This window comes from Leptonotus elevatus, chromosome 2 (genome assembly GCF_054856555.1).
Source record: "Leptonotus elevatus isolate MCC_2025b chromosome 2, RoL_Lele_1.0, whole genome shotgun sequence".
Classification (NCBI taxonomy): domain Eukaryota; kingdom Metazoa; phylum Chordata; class Actinopteri; order Syngnathiformes; family Syngnathidae; genus Leptonotus; species Leptonotus elevatus.
In genome coordinates, this window is record NC_141240.1 from 12,477,628 (window position 1) to 12,494,486 (window position 16,859).

Consider the following 16,859-nt stretch of genomic DNA (forward strand, 5'->3'; position numbering starts at 1 on the left):
TTCTGAACACAATAGCTCACACCATCCTCTCGGAGTCACAATGCGGCTTTCTCGTCAGAGCCGTAGCACAATAGACATGATCTTGGTGGCGCGGCTGCTCCAAGAAAATGCAGAGAACAGCAAAAGAACTTGTTCATTGCATTTGTCGACCTTACTGAGGCCTTTGATACGGTAAACCGAGACCTCCTGTGGCGTGTTCTTGCCAAGTGTGGCTGTCCACCGCGCTTCACCAAGGAGGGGGAATATGAGTTAAGCAGCAAAATCCAGCAGTTTTTATCAATTTCAAAAGGCGGTCATTTTGCCACTTGCTGTCGAGTGAAAATGACATCAAATGTTGCTTAGATATCAGATAACAACCAATTACAGCTCAGCTTCAGAAAACAGGTGCGCTGTGTTTGATCGTTGCCAGAGCCCTGAGCAACTGTGATGTCATCTTCAGTCGACAAAGTGGCAAAATGGCCGCCCCCTGTGATGGATAAAAACGGGTGGATTTTGCTTCATAACTCATATTCTAATTCCACAAATGTAATATTAGTCAGAATGTCATGTTAAGACGAGTGAGGTCACATATATTATTGTCAAGAAATGTTCAAGGTTGACATCCCCTTTAATGCCATTTTTAATCAAATGTTCCTCTGCAGCTGTAAACACCAAGGACCTCGATGTGTTCATCAAAAGAAACCAAGAGTCAGGCTTTGGCTTCAGGGTCCTTGGAGGCGAGGGGCCGGAGCAGCCGGTAAGTAGAGGCTCGTTAAGTCTCCACTGTTAAATACTTACATGCCCAATTGCTGCGGATGGAGAGAACAGAAAGACATTTTGACTGCTGGAAGTCCAGATGTACGTTTCAGTACATGAAATCTGTGTTACATTTTTGTGTCGGCAGGTGTACATCGGCGCCATCGTCCCGCTGGGTGCAGCTGAGAAGGACGGGCGCTTGCGAGCGGGTGACGAGTTGCTTTGTATAGACGGCGTGCCAGTCAAAGGCAAATCACACAAACAAGTGCTGGAACTGATGACCAATGCCGCCCGCAATGGACAGGTCATGCTAACGGTCCGCAGGAAACTGACACATTCAGGTGAGTTGACTGCCACTTCCCTGACAAAGTAGCATATGAGTTTTTATCAGTTAATGCTATTAGTGCACTGGCTTCCCCTACTTTAGTGGTTTTTGATATTAGTGAGCACCCAGGATTGTGTCTGACAAACGGATAAAATAGCTGCAAGATTTCTTTTCAATGTTTGGTCAAAGTAAAATCAAAGCAAAAAAGAAAAAGCCATTCTGCACTGACTCAGTTTTCCATGTGGGAGGTTCTGACCGCGACCAGTCTCAAATGTCAACCAAACTTCTTAAATGATTCTTTTTCTTTAGCAAAACAATAACCAGGCTTTTTTTTTCCTTCTTTTTTTTGTACACAAGATGTTTTTTGTTGGGTTTGTAGAGACAATGGAGAAGCTGGGGTCTGTTGTCATACAGTAAATCGACATGTTGTCATTTGTCGACTACCAACATTTAAAATTTTAATCTTGCTGACAAACCCGAAGTCGGAAGGTTTGAATCTCGTCTCAAGAGTTTGCTTGTTCTACCTGTCCGCTTTCCCAAAAATAATGCATGTTAATTGAAGACTGTAAACTAATCCATAGATTTAAATGTGAGTATGAATGGTTGTTTATCTTTATGTGACCGGCAATTGACTGTTGATGTAAAAAGTAGCTGTTATAGACTCAAGCTCATCCGTGTCCCTAATGTGGATAATCAGCATAGAAAATGGATGGCTGGACAGATGTTTCTAAGCATGTGTCTGCGTATGTGTCAGACGGCGGCGGCTGGGACGAGGACGGTGGGCAGCAGCCCCTGCAGGTGGCACCTGTTCTGGTGGGCAGCTCTCCTACGACCCCGCGAGGGGAGCCGCTGAGGGTCGCGTATCCCTCACGACAGGAGTCCTTTGAAGTCACTCTGCATCGCAAAGACAACGAAGGCTTTGGCTTTGTCATCCTCACCTCAAAGAACAAGCCCCCTCCAGGAGGTCAGACGTGTGTTATCGTTTTTAATACAATTTCAAGTAAACAGCATGGTTGAACATGCATGACGTTACACTGCATCTGTAGATGTTTACTTGAGCTCAGGTGATTTGTGGTATTTATTGACTAGATTTTATAATATTCATAATTATATTGATTTGATGAAGATATATAAATAAAGAGCTCAACTACCTTTCATTTATTACAGTCACGTGAATGTAACACATTTTACATGAATCAAAAAGTGTTGTGTGGCTACTTGACGATCAATGAAATGGCTTTGTAATCATGACACTTTGATACCCTATAAATACTAATTAAGGATCCATTTTGATGATTTTTAAAACGCATCCAAGATGTTTGATGTTGCTTGGCTGAAAAAAGAGATACTAAGTGACATGTTTCCTGCCAGCGCTTGGAGCTAAATTTCAACTGATGTTCGTCAAATATTCAGGATTTCTGTTCTTTCACTGGCCCATCCACTCACTAATTTGATGAATATACACTTACCCAATGAAAGCCTGTAGTCATTTTTGATGACACTGAAATGTTGCATGCCATCTGCATAAGTGTGATAGAGATGTTTTGATGTTCCATGATTTGGGCAAGGGGCAGCATGGAGATATTACATAGAAGTGGACCAAGAATTGAAACCGAAACCGAAATTGAATGTGGGAAAGTCAACCCCCCCCCAAAAGAAATTATTGACAATAATATGTTCTATGGAACCCCACTAGTCTAAATACAGTATTCTGGTTAATAATCTTAGTGGAATTAGTTAGTGGAATAAGAGTTAAGCAGAAAAATCCAGCAGTTTTTATCAATATCAGAAGGCGGCCATTTTGCCATTTGCTGTCGAGTGAAGATGACATCACAGTTGCTCAGGTCTCAGGTAGCAACCAATCACAGATCAGCTTCAGAAAACGGGTGACCTGTGATTGGTTGTTGCCTGAGCCCTGAGCAACTGTGATGTCATTTTCAGTTCACAGCATGTGGCATAATGGCCGCCCCCTGAGATGGATAAAAATGGCTGGATTTTGCTGCATAAGTCATATTCTACAAATGTAATATTGACCGGAATGCCATGTTCAAGTGAGGTCAAATGTAACATTATTGTCAAGAAATGTTTAAGGTTGACTTCCCCTTAACTCATTCAACATAAATTAAAAATATATATATATGTATTATTAAAAAGTAGGGGCAAGAGGCGATTAAAATGTTTAATTGTAATTAATCGCATGACTTCAATAGTTAACTCACGATTAATCACAAATTGTGCATCTGTTCTAAATGTACAATGAAAAAATTCTAGGTTTTCATACTCTTGTTACAAAAGTGGGAAAAAATGTTAAACTAATAAAAATAGTTAAAATAATTTTTTGATGTTTATAGCCGTCTGCCAGTGAACACATATTTTTTTTAAAAGAGGAAAAAAAAAATACAAATTCGGGGCGTCAGGCGATTAAAGTTTTTAATCGTAATTAATCACATGACTTCCCTACTTAACTTGCGATTAATCATAAATTTCATATCTGTTCTAAATGTACGAACAAAAAAAATTCTAGGTTTTCATACTCTTAACAAAATTGGAAAAAAGTGTTAAACTAATAAAAATAGTTAAAATAAAATGTTGACGTTTATAGCCGTCAATGGCAGTGAATGAGTTAAAGCGATACAGAACCTTAGACAGCCATAGTAAAAGAATTTAAATGTAAATAATGTCACAATTATAAAGCGCAGTTGTTTTTCCTGTAATGACAGTAATTGTTATCCATGTGTGTTTCAGTAATACCTCACAAGATCGGACGCATCATTGAAGGCAGCCCTACTGACCGCTTGGGCCAGTTGAAGGTGGGCGACCGAATCTCCGCTGTAAACGGTCAGTCCATCATGGAGCTGTCACACAACGACATTGTCCAGCTCATCAAGGAAGCCGGCACTTCAGTCACCCTCACTGTTGTACCTGAAGACGGTAGATTGTCATTTATTATCCTATGCTCATCCCGCGTGTCATTTTGAATATACCGATCATGTGGTGTGACCTTTGCTCTTACAGACAGCATGCCTCCGTCCACCACTAACTCAGCCATGCAGAGTCCGTCGGTGCATCCAAGAGCTGTTGGCCAGCAGCCTCCCAACTATATAGACAGGTAAAACCACCAGAAGACCATCACACAGGGAATGTAGATAAATTAATAACACCTCCAATCTTCTTAGTGCAGTTAGCGGTTTGTGCGGCAGTTTGGCTCACACGCCAAGATGGAAATTCCGCCTCCGCTTGAATGGTGGAGGAAAAAAGATTGCACAGCAGTCAGGCCTCATTTTTTAATCCCGCGGCAGCAGTTCCTCACCTGCTTAGCATTCCAATTCTACCCATTAAGCGCCACTGCAGAGCCATTGAAGATGTAACCTCTGTGGAATTTCTCATCACAGAAACCGCAGCAAGCTACAAAGCCTTTCTGTACTGTCTAACCAGCACAACTGTTTGGAGGATTTAGTACAACTTTGTCTTCACATGCTACAGGTGTAGTTAATAAAATGACCAGGAGGCTTTTTTTTATTTTTATTATAACATTATTAGAACTGGTTTTCTTGTTTCTGTTACATAACATACCGGCAGGACTTGTCCGTTTCTAAAATGGGGTTATGGGAGGTCCTGGTGGCTGTTTGAGGAATTGCACGTTGTACACTAGAGTTCTTTATAAGCATGTTTGTTTGTTTTTTAGGTGTTTGAAAATGAATTTGAACAAAACATCTTCTTTGAATATTGCTGTAGTTATTCTATGAAAGACCTTAGCAGATTGAGGGAAGTTCCTCAAATGCAAGTGGGCTTTGAACATGGGTCAGCAACTTTTACTGCTAAAAGAGACATTTTAGGCCAAATAAATAACAGAAAATCATTTGAAGATTGTGATGAAGGAAACGGTGAGTTAGTAATGTAGTGAGGGCCCAAGAGCTAATTAGAGCTGCACCACAACACAAAAATAGGAGAGCAGCATCCAGTACATAGACATTCTACCTTTTCCTCTTCCGCTTTTTAGGTATTTAAAAAAATTATAATAATAATTCAGACTTAGTTTTTTCATACATTTGAGACTTTTTTGCCTTTCTGTCAAATTTCTGAAATTTTTGGCAGTATTATATTTAGAGTATGGTCATTTCTGCCTGCCGTCTTCCTTTTCCTTTTTTTTTTTTTTTGTTTTTATGGTTACTTTTTTAACTTTTCTTTTCTGCCTTTTTTAAATCACTTTTTTGACTTTTTGGGCAATTCCAAAGACATTTTATTGTAATTTTTTTGCCTTTGTTCTTTTGTTTTTGGACATTGAATGGATACTTTTTAAACATTTTCTTTTCTGCCGTTTGTATTCAATTTTCTGCCATTTTTGGCAATTTCATTGACATTTTATGGTAATTCTCTGCTTCTATTCCTTTTTGGGCATATTTAAGTATTTAAAAAAAAAAAAAACTTTTTCATCTACCTTTCATCCCTCTGTTTCTGACAACTTAAAAATGTAGACTAATTTTTTTTTAACATTTAATTATTCCTTTTTTATTTACATAATTAATTCATTTCAAGAATTTTTTATCCAAAAATAAAAATAAATATATATATTTAAAAAAATCTACATTTTAGTTTTTGTTTTTAGAGACCCATAGGGAGAGGGACTAAAGAGCCTCATGTGGCTCCAGAGCCGCGTGTTGAAGACCCCTAGTTTAGAATGAGAAGCTATAATGAAGCCACCTCATCGTAGGCAATTTTAGATGGCTTCATGCACATATTGCTAAAACTTGGATTCGATTCTGCGTATTTGCATGGTATTTATTGTCTTTTCTGGAGCAGGAATGGTGACATGGGAACACTAAACCCAGCAGGACTTAGGCAGGTGAGACTGCATTTGTTCATTTTTGCATTGTTTTGCCTCATTCGTTATTTGGTTGCTCTACTGTAACTTGTCGTTGATAATGTGTTGTTGTTTTTTTTTGCAAAAAGGAATATTTTGTGGTGGAGTTGGATCGTAGCCAGAGGGGTTTCGGCTTCAGTCTGAGGGGAGGTAAAGAGTACAACATGGGCTTGTTTATCCTGCGTTTGGCTGAAGATGGGCCTGCACTTAAAGATGGAAGGATACATGTGAGTATTTGCCATTTGGGTCGAAATGAAGAGCGCATGACCAAAAAACTCTCAGCACAAATCTTCTTCGCAGGTGGGCGATCAGATCGTTGAGATCAACGGCGAGGCCACTCAGGGCATCACGCACACGCGGGCCATCGAGCTGATCCAAGCGGGAGGCAATAAAGTCCATCTGTTGCTCCGACCCGGCCAGGGTTTGGTTCCCGATCACAGTGAGTGACGCCCGGCAAGCGCGCGCGCTCACACTCAGCCATGCACATTGACCTGTAGAGTTGAATATTGCCAATATGCTTCTTCTTGTCATGCATGTGTCGCAAGCTTTCTCTCTCGCCGCTTATATCTTGAGCTCGCAAGCTCTCTCTCTCTCACTGCGCCCAAATCTGACTTGCTTTCTCTGTTTTTTTTTCCATTGGCACGGCTGTCTGTCTGTTTCTATTTGTCTCCTCCTCCTATAGGTCTGAACTCTTCTTCCACCCTGTGCTTCTACATGAAACCAGAGCATCACTAAAGGCCTCACTGCTTTTCTTGGTCTGTCCCTAAATAAGCGCGGTAAAACCTTGTGCTCCTCTCCCTCTTCCCAAGTGATCCATCTGCTCCCAGATTGAAGTGTTGTTCTCTGCTCCTTTCCGCTCACTCACCCGCCGTCAAATTAATAGACCGGTTGCTTGTGACAGCACACGTAATTAGCTTCTGTGCTTGGATGGCGAAAACAAAGCAGTGAGTCCTAGAAGAACAAACAAGACCTGCAGGGGGTTAGGACTGGTTAGGACAAGATTTGGATCAAGACATCTGCATTGTCATAAACATTATTATTATTATTATTATTATTATATATATATTTTTTATTATTATTATTATTATTATTATTATTATTATTATTATGCAGCTTAAGCGGCATGAATTGTTGGTATAAACCAGGGGGGTAGGCAAGTTCGGTCCCAGAGAGCCGCAGTCCTGCCTGTTTTCGGTGTCTCCTGCCTCCAACCCAGGTGTTTCAAATCATCAGCTCATTATTACATTCTGCAGGAGCCTCTCAGCTGTGTTCGAGGAGGGAGACATCAAAAACATGCAGGACCGCGGCCCTCTTGGAGCGAACTTGCCTACCCCTGGTATAAACCCTTATAACAGTTCAAATTCTAGTAGAGCTGTCAAAATTAATCGATAAATCGACAAGTAATTGAGTATCAAATTAATCAAAACTATTTTAATAATCGTTTAGAGTAGAGTGCTGATACCAACCTTATTTTAAGGTATCGACACTCGTGACGGTGGCCGATGGCCGTCTTAAGGAATAAAATTCCTTTAAAATTATTTGTCACTTTTATGGAGAAGTGGTATCGGTATTTGGTATCGGTGGATACTCAAGAGTTGAGTATCGGTTTCGGTCTCGGTAGAGCCATTGTTTAAAATGAAATTGTCCAAATCCTGCAATTTCAGTCTTTCAACAGTAATTAATCGCTGATTTCTGTTGTCCTTCATCAGAGTAGACTGATTATATTTCGTATTTAATCAAAATGAGACATTTGCAAACATTTACGTTTACTTTGGAAAACAATGACCAAACCAGTGACTGAATTAGTTTCAAAAAGGTTGGTGAGTTCAACATTAATTCCTCTTATTGATATTGCTTAATTGATGTTTTGTTGGTTTAAACCACAAAAAAAATACTAAAGGAACAACAATAATTGGTTAGTAATTGAGTTCACTGACATCCTCTCGCCACAAAAGAAGGAATTTTCATGAGTTGTTGCTCCTGGAAATTGAATCCATTGCTCTATGCACAATGCAGCTCAGCAGCCTGTGGGGTCGTGACTATGTTGCAACACAGGGTTTGTCTTTACTAAGTTCAATATTGATGCCCTGCATAAAGCCAAGCCCTTTTTTTTTCTTTTTCTTTTTTCATCATGACAATATTGCACCTCTGATGCATGACATTTTTCTTTTCCCTTGAATGTGCAAAACCCCCCAGTAAAGGATTTTCAGCTCTCAAATGATCTTACTTTCCACTGCTTGTGTCCCAGGTTCCAACGACAACGTAACCACTCCGACCTCGAGCTTGCCCAAACACTCTGTAACTGACGGGCCGTTATCATCTCCAGCCTCTCCATCCTCTGTCTCGGAAGTGTCCCCAACTTCACCGCCGCTGACCGGCCCCGATGAGTTCTCCGGAACAGAGCTACGGCCGCTCGGCTCGCCGGGCACCGGGAGGGAGCGCGAGCGTCAAGGTAACAGATTAAGAGGACAGCAGGTTTCCTCCAAGCGTACCACCAGTCCCGGAACCCACACCAGGAAAACAAGCCGGGGCGACTCCAAGGCTACCAGTCCCAAGAGAACCACTGAAAGCGGGCCAGATCAGGCCGACAGCTCCCGCAGCCCCAGAAAAACAGAGCGGGGATCCTCGGAGGACATGAGCAAGGATCGAAAGCACGACGGGAAGAGGGATCAGCGCTCCTCCAGCCCCAAGAAGAGCTTCAAGAGGGAACATGACACTGCTGTGCCTTCAAAGAACCAGGAGGAGCCCCAAAGTCCGCGTCGCCCGGCGGGCCAGCAGCCGGCCGGGGAAGGTCGAAGGCACAAGGATGAGGCGGCAGCTCACTGGCAGGAGAGGGGCGCGACAGAAGGCGATCGCCACAAGAGGGGCAAAAAGCTTGAAGAAGAGACCATGCCGCAAAAGTCGCACAGGGAGAGGGGAGGGTCCGGCGGCGATACGTTGAGCCGCAGGAGCGCCAAAGAGAAGGAGAGTCGCTCTCACAGGTTGCCTGAAGATGTGAGTAAAAAGGACCCCAGGGGGTCCAGCAGCAGCATCCAGGACCCTGGCTGCAATGGGACCTCCGCCAGCAAGAAGCCTCCCATCACACCGGGTCCGTGGAAGGTTCCCAGTCCTGGCAAAATCCAGTCCCAGGTGGACACGATATAGAAAGTACAGTCAGTCGTGGACCGGGATTTCTTCCTGCTCACAACGCCGATGAGTTTTCCGACAAGCACTGGACCCAGCATGTAAAGTAACACGCAGTCCACCTTTTAAATCTTTTATTTTTATTTTTGCTGGTCAGTACAGACTCCGGTTTGAAGGAAACTCAATTTTCACTGTGAGACTCTGATGAAGGATGTGATTTTGTCACTGTGAAGGTTCAAGGCACATTCTCATGCTGGATGATTCCGTCTCTTGTTGGACGTATTCCCGACGTCAGACGAGTCATTTGGTGTTCTTTTGACAGTCGATAAACTGTCTGCTTTCCCATCGGAGTTTCGACTCTCATGACCTCATCAACATGTTGATGGCTTTTTTTGGGTGGTTATTTTTGACACACAACTAACAGACCGGACACTTGTGCTTATCGTTCTCGTGTTTGTTTCATCTGTGTTAATAATAATGTAACTTATTCAAATTATAACTGTCAGTAGACATGCTAAGTCATTTCACTTGTCAGGTCTTAAAGGTAGGGAGAGAATGTGTAGATAAACCATGACAGTTTAAAACTGCAAGAAAAAAAACAACTTTGGAGATACTCGCTCGATCTGCCTATATTTTGTGAGGGGGCGTCAACAATGCTCGCGATGGATTGGCATAGTGCGAGTCGCCACACACGCCCCCACAAAGGGAAAATGTGGTGTTAACATTGCTGATGAACAGGTATAGCCCTGAATGAAGGTTTTTACGACTGTAAGAACTGCACAATCTATACATTCTATTTCTATGTGATCCGTATGGGTCCACTTAGCAGCTCCGTGTTTTAGGTCATGTGGCTATTGTGTGTTTGCAAGCTTTTCCATGTCGCTGTAGCATTGACTTAATATACTGGATCTGAGCATTATTTAACACAGTGTTTACAACAAACTGTCACAGATTTTAGATGAATGGAATTAACAGAACTTGATTGTAAAAAGCGAGAGCTCTGACTTCAGCATTCTTAAACGATATATATTATTATCACCAAACGTATTGGCCACCACAAACAACATTTAAACATTTTCTTTGTTCACTTAACATTTTATTTGCCATTAAATTACTCCCGTCATCATTTCTCGATTCAAATGATTGACAATTAACACCAGTGTTGGTATACAATTGTTTTTAGAGGTTTCCGTTCCGATTCAAATGTGACATTGACTTTTTCTAAAAATGACTCGAGTGGAAAATTACACAGTCTATTAACTCATTCACTGCCATTGACAGCTATAGACATAAAAAAATTAATTTGAGCTATTTCTATTAGATTAACATTTTTTTCCACTTTTGTTAACTATTTTTTTTAATTGTTCATTTAGAACAGATAACATTTGTGATTAATCGTGAGTTAACTAGTGAAGTCATGCAATTAATTACGATTAAAAAATGTAATTGTAATTAATCACATGACTTCAATAATTAAAAAAGAAATGGTTTTCATACTCTTATTAACAAAAGTGGAAAATTAATAGAAATTGTTCAAATTAATTTTTGACGTCTATAGCCGTCAATGGCAGTGAATGAGTTAAAAAAAAAGTCAAGTAGTGGCCCATATTCTTAAAATAACTTCTCTGTTTTTTATTGGGATGAAGTGAAACCTGCACTGATGTTGCTGCTCTTGGGCACACTTTTATTCTCACACGTGTTGCCATCTGAAGCATAAGACTGCCTGTTGAACGGTGTACAGAAGAACCTGCCTGTGGCGTCACTTACATTTTTTGTCCCCTCTCTTTTGTTGATATGATCGACCCCTGTACTGTTTACCGTGCATTCCATTACTATGTATGAGACTGTGGCCTTGTATCGCTCAAACACATATAAGAAAATATAGTTTTAACATCACAGTTAGTTCTAAATGTTTTTAAATTGTACAACACCTGTATAAATATTTGCCTTCATGCAGAAAAAAAAACCTATCATCTGTAAATTGTTTCATTATTTTTTTAAGGGAACTGACAGGAAAATATATAAAATTGGTGAAAATAATCTTGCATTCTGATCATGCACTGATAAATAAAGGTTTACTGAATAAACAGAAGCATGTGTTTATTTGTTAAGATAGGTGATAGAAAAGATTCAGGTGTGGCATTTTTTGGCCTTTCTCTTAAAAAAACACTCAAATTATTAATATTTTATTACAGGATAAGAAAACAATTATTAATACCATAATGGATACATTTGCAATATGTTGTACAATATAAGGATTCATATTTATTGGCTCACTATAGAATTTAAGTTGTTATAAATACTAATCTTAAAAAAATAATAATGAATACGCCGTTTTTCATGATTCTGATGATCTGCCATAAAAGTACAATACAATTAAAAACACCACTTCTAAACTGTTTTTCTCTTAATATGCCTTTTTATATATATATATATATATATATATATATATATATATATATATATATATACATCCGTATTTTTGTAAGATGACTTTTGTTCTCGTTTCTCACATTTTTTTATTACAAAGAATTGTAACATTAGCAAATGGTTACTTACATTGTGTTTTATTATATATTATCATGAATAGTTATAGTTGCGATTGGATCATTTCCTAAACCCCCCAAAAAACACAGCTTTGTTTTTTTATTTCGATTATTAATTGTACGTGATTGATCAATTTGTTCCTGGGTGGACAGCGGGCATCACGTCCCCTGTTCAGAACAGCGAACGTGCGTCCCCGCACGCAGGCAGTCCCAAAAGAAAACTACCGTTCCCGTGATGCTTTTCGACGTCAACGGACTACATTACAATAAACTAAAGAAGCACGTACAACGCGTGCGCAAAGGAAAGCAAACGGTGGACGTTTGAACTACAACAAGCGACAAGTGATTTAAAATGCATCAAATGCTTTAAATATGGCAGCGACAGCGGACTCACCGTGGGTCAACACAAGAGAAAATAATACGAGGGATATTTTTGCTCCGTTGCGCAAAGAGAAAAGAAGGAAGAAGAAGAGGGACTTGTCACAATTGGATCAAAAATAACCAGAGAAAAGAGTGAATCTCCATCCCCATCCTCATTCTTACAACTTGAGCGCGGGTGAGTATGTCCATGACAGCCATCATCGTCATCATCATCATCATCATCATCCCTGCAGCCACAATTTCCCAAAATAGAACCTGCCTACTCCTCTTGATCCCGTTTGTCTTCCGAACCAACCAACCTCTTCACTTTTACACTTCCCACACAATTTGAGTGCAGTAAACCTTCAACGAGGGACATTCACCTTAAGGTGAAGAATAAGAAGGAAAACACCTTTGCAAAAGTGGAGCACTCGCATGTAAAGAACAATACAGGTAAGACTTTAGCAGGCTACATGTTTACCACAGCATTTTGGTGTAGATCCTACAAGTCTAGTTTGTAGGATTATGACGATCACCGGGTTTGTGAGACGTTTGATTATCTAAATATCTATAATCTATTGACCATCCTAGTGCGCCAATACTTACACGTTTTGTTTTGTTTTTTGACAGAACGCAAAAACAGAAAATAGGTGAGTTTTTCGAGGGAGAGGGGGCGGGGGGATGGCATACACTCATGTCTGTCATTGATGTTGCTAATGATTTATTATAGGTGTTGTTGTTTTTCCAGGGTTGAATGATTATTATTCAATATTTTATCCACAGACACACAGTACAATGGTGTAGTTCACAGCTCAATTTCTGTGATTCAATGCATATATTTATTTATATTAAAAATTTTGAAAACACACTTTGGGTGCACACCACAAGTTAAGTTGTCGACACTACGGTAATCCACAAAGCATTTTCAGATGCTGGACCAACAGTTATTTGGCCACTTTCACTTTCAGCCCTGATCGTGCTGTACATAATGTGAATATATATGAATATATATGTGTGTATTTTTTCCCCCATTCATCAAATTCACACCTTACCCACAATTCCCTATTTTGTACCCTACTATTCCACATTGATTCCCAATAGCTGATTCAACATTACACAGCTACATCATTTCAAAGTGTCATTCAAAATATTTAACTCTTTCCTTTCACTTAAGGGACAATTAATAATCCATTCTCTACTTGAGTCTTCAAACCTTACAGAATTTCTGACCTGATTCTTCAAACCCTACCCCATTTTCTAATTGATTCTTCATCACTTACTCCATTCACATAATACATCAGTTTTCGTGATTCCAATTTCAAAATATTCCAAATATTCACGCTATGGGCGCTTCCATTTTTCCATCCCCCAAATTCACGCCTTAACCTACTTCATTCTTCAAACCCTACCCCTTTTTTGATTTATTCACCGATTCTAACCATTCCAACGTTCAATTGTTCAGCTCTTTCCAGGTCCTTATGCATCATTCCACAGTTTTCATTCAGCCTTCACACGCAATTTCTCCAGAAATTGCATTTTTTCGTTGAGTGTTGTTCATGTTGTACACAATTTGGCCACTTAGGGGCAGTGTGGTTCCATGCGTTCACATACACTTTTCTAGCCAGTAGCAACATTAAAGCGTAGAAGAAAAAAGTTACGATCAATTTATGTCAATACAAGTCCAAAATCGATTCTGAATCAAATCATAAAGTGAAAAATCAAAATCAGATCGTGAGAGAGTCAAAGATTCCCACCCCTACTAATATGATACACAAGTGTGACTAATGCTCTGAAGAATCTTGTCTAGTCTAGACCTAGATAAGCTCAAACGGTAGACCATCCATTTTCCTTATCACAAACTTGTTGTGGCCCATTTTCAACATTTTTGATATTATTGATATTACTGTATTCGTCTTAGAGAATGTGTGCAAAAATACTTTCTTGTGTGGAGAAGAGACGTTCACCTTAATTGCTCCTCAGGTGAAATGTACATACAGCTGCGGAACTTACCGGGCCGGACCCATGAGGCAAATCAGCTTGGTGGGAGCTGTGGATGAGGAGGTGGGAGGTTATTTCCCAGAATTCTTAGACATGTTGGAGGAATCACCATTACTAAAGGTTTTATTTTTGTTTGTGCAAATGTTGTAATTGACATCACAATATTTAGATGTTAATCTGCATTGGGCAACAATGGCTAACTGGCTATATGAGTTGCTCAACATTTCTCTTGTTTTAACAGACAGTTGTATCATGAAGATAATGTAACTTGTTGGTTACATTAATTAATGTAATAAAAATTGTAATTTAATTTTTCAAGGGAAAATTCATGCACAGCTGTTGGCCAAATCACTCATTAGCTTATTTGAAGATTTCAAAGTTGCACGAATGAACAAATAAGACATTTCTGAATGTAGATGACCCTTCCGTGGCGAGGCCTCTCCAGTCTGAAGCTGGACTGCCGCTCACAGAGTGACGACGGGCCCATTATGTGGATGAGACCCGGAGAACAAATGGTGCCAACTGCCGACAGGTCCAATTCAACTTTCAAACATCACAGGTAAACATTTCAATGTGAAAGACTCAGTGTGTAGTCCCTAGCGCCATCTACCGGTCAAAGAATAGCATTAGAAGCACGCCAGAGCACTCACACTACGGTGGCTCAGAGAGACCACATTTTGCAAGCCTACCGCCAGTTCTTATTTTGCGTGAGCAAACGAGCATCTTGGCGAGCGACGGTGACTTGGTAGCCGTTGTGAAGTACGAGCCACGCCGAAAGACCAAGCGAGCCGGAATTAGCCGGAGCAGCTAACAAGAGCGGCTAGCAGGAGTTAGTCTGAGCCATAGGCTGGAGTAGCTAACAAGTGCGGCTAGTAGAAGGAGCTAATTTTAAAAAAAAAACTAGTAAAAGCTTGCGAGAGCAAAGCAGAAAGTGACAAGCGATTATATATATTGTATGATGGTTTCTATTTACGTAGGTCCATGAATGAGATCCAAAATCTGCACTACCTGCCGAGGGCGAGCGAACTAAGAGAAGTTGTATGGCCATGCTGACCATGTGGGCCAGAGTTCTGACTGGCAAAGTACTGCTGCTGTGGGAGTGCTCAAGGCTGTGCACTTTGGTGAACGATGGGAACTTTTTGTTGAGAATTCAAGAATTGTGCTTGATCATGTGTAGGCTTTTTATGAAAATGGATTACGTCATTTGATTTCAACTCTCCCCCAGGAATAATCGACCTTGTGTAACCAAAGTTGTGGTGTGTTTTCATGCGGGCGACTTCAATGAAGTTGTGCAACAACTGCAGCTGGATCTGTTCCAGCCTCCAGTATCTCAGGTTGTCTTAACTCATTCACTGCCATTGACGGCTATTGACGTCAAAAATTCATTTGAACTATTTCTATTAGTTTAACATTTTTTTCCACTTTTGTTAACAAGAGTATGAAAACCTAGAGAAAAAAAATATTGTACATTTAGAACAGATATAAAATTTATGATTAATCGTGAGTTAACTATTGAAGTCAAGTGATTAATTACAATTCAAAATTAGCAGCGTCGGGCAATTAAAATTGTAATTAATTGCATGACTTCATGAGTTAACTCACAATTAATCACAAATTTTATATCTGTTCTAAATGTACAAAAAAAAATTCTAGGTTTTCATACTCTTGTTAACAAAAGTGGAAAAAAAATTTAAACTAATAGAAATAGTTCAAAACAATTTTTGACGTCTATAAACGTCAATGAGTTAATAAAGGATCCATGATGGAGTTGCCATACTGATACATTTTTATGTTCCAGTCCTCTAATCATGAGGACTGTTTGCACAGTGTGCTCAGTGGTTGGATGATGCCAAGCTCAACCAGCTGAGAACTGAAGGCATCCGTTACATACTGTGTGTTGATTTCATGACCATTTAAACTCAAAAGGTAAACATGATGTTTTTTGTTGTAGTGGTGTAGTAGTACTGTAATCATCTTTTCTCAGGCTGTGAAGGCTCCTGTGTGGAGTCTTCGTAATCTACACCAGCTTTCCTGTGTTTTATGGTACTCTGTCTTCCTCACACATTCTAAATACGCTACAAATATCTTTAACTGACCACTCTAAATTGTCTATATAGGAATGAAGATGGTTTCTGTCTGTGTATGCTCTGCAACTGACTGGCAAGCAAGCAGTCCAAGATGTAGCCCGCCTCTTGCCCAAAGTCAGCTGGGATGGGCTCCAGACCACCGTGACCCACAATAGGGCAAGCTGTGTGGGAAATGGATGGATTCGTTTGCTCCATCTCCGAAGCTGTCCGAGTGACATGTCAGGTAACGTCCAATATTGAATTTAAGGATTATTTTCATTTTTAAGAGCTTTGAAATTGATGTATTTATATATATGTATTTTAGACTAGCATTTAATGATCAACTTGTTTTGCCATTTTGTTCTTTTTAATATGCTATTTATTGTCTCTTGATTATTCTAAATAAAGGAAATGTTCATATATAGCCGCTGACATTGTTATTATACTGGTTACACTCAGTTTGTGGGTTTTCTTTTGTTTGATAGTACAACTCAACAAACCTGGGAAAACAGTTTTTCCCATTTCATCCATTCACAGATCTACCATAGCTAAAAAAAAAATTTTTTTTACATTTGTTTCAAGATTAACACACAAAGAGATTGCAAGTTCTTGAGCATTTCTTTTCACCAGTCATCAAGGAGCCTATTCTAAACATTGTGATACTTTTGTGGTCGCCTTTTTTTTTTTTGGGTCAAAATACAATCAAAGATTCTACACGTCGTAGCTGCTCATCTCATTGAAACCTGATGGAATGTGTGCTTCATTTAATCTTAGCCTATTTTGACAATAGCTTGTTAGAGCTGTTGAAAATTTCAAAAGAAATGCCCTTCAAATTCTTCAGAAAG

The 16,859-nt window shown here is 39.8% G+C and overlaps 2 protein-coding genes across 4 annotated transcripts in view; both read left to right on the plus strand.

Annotated features, from left to right (window-relative positions):
• The window catches only part of magi3a (membrane associated guanylate kinase, WW and PDZ domain containing 3a), a 97,985-nt gene extending 86,971 nt beyond the window's left edge, over positions 1 to 11,014 (plus strand). For 2 of the 3 annotated variants that reach the window (XM_086067389.1, XM_086067390.1), the window contains exons 13-21: positions 642 to 736; positions 884 to 1,076; positions 1,815 to 2,024; positions 3,806 to 3,991; positions 4,076 to 4,169; positions 5,861 to 5,903; positions 6,011 to 6,148; positions 6,222 to 6,360; positions 8,170 to 11,014. In XM_086067389.1, the coding sequence (XP_085923515.1) occupies positions 642 to 736; positions 884 to 1,076; positions 1,815 to 2,024; positions 3,806 to 3,991; positions 4,076 to 4,169; positions 5,861 to 5,903; positions 6,011 to 6,148; positions 6,222 to 6,360; positions 8,170 to 9,065 (1,994 nt within the window). In that variant the 3' untranslated portion in view covers positions 9,066 to 11,014. Of the gene's footprint in view, positions 1 to 641; positions 737 to 883; positions 1,077 to 1,814; positions 2,025 to 3,805; positions 3,992 to 4,075; positions 4,170 to 5,860; positions 5,904 to 6,010; positions 6,149 to 6,221; positions 6,361 to 6,603; positions 6,677 to 8,169 lie in introns of all 3 variants that reach the window. The other variant, XM_086067391.1, reaches the window with a different exon arrangement.
• A 1,238-nt stretch (positions 11,015 to 12,252) lies between these two features.
• On the plus strand, positions 12,253 to 16,833 carry rsbn1 (round spermatid basic protein 1; the record flags this gene model as incomplete). Its single annotated transcript, XM_086070334.1, is given in 7 exon segments — positions 12,253 to 12,467; positions 13,786 to 14,068; positions 14,365 to 14,507; positions 14,926 to 14,991; positions 14,993 to 15,074; positions 15,172 to 15,282; positions 15,776 to 16,833. Coding segments are annotated over 7 exon segments (990 nt in total), but the record flags the coding sequence as incomplete, so codon positions are not given.
• Between the last annotated feature and the right edge of the window lie 26 nt (positions 16,834 to 16,859).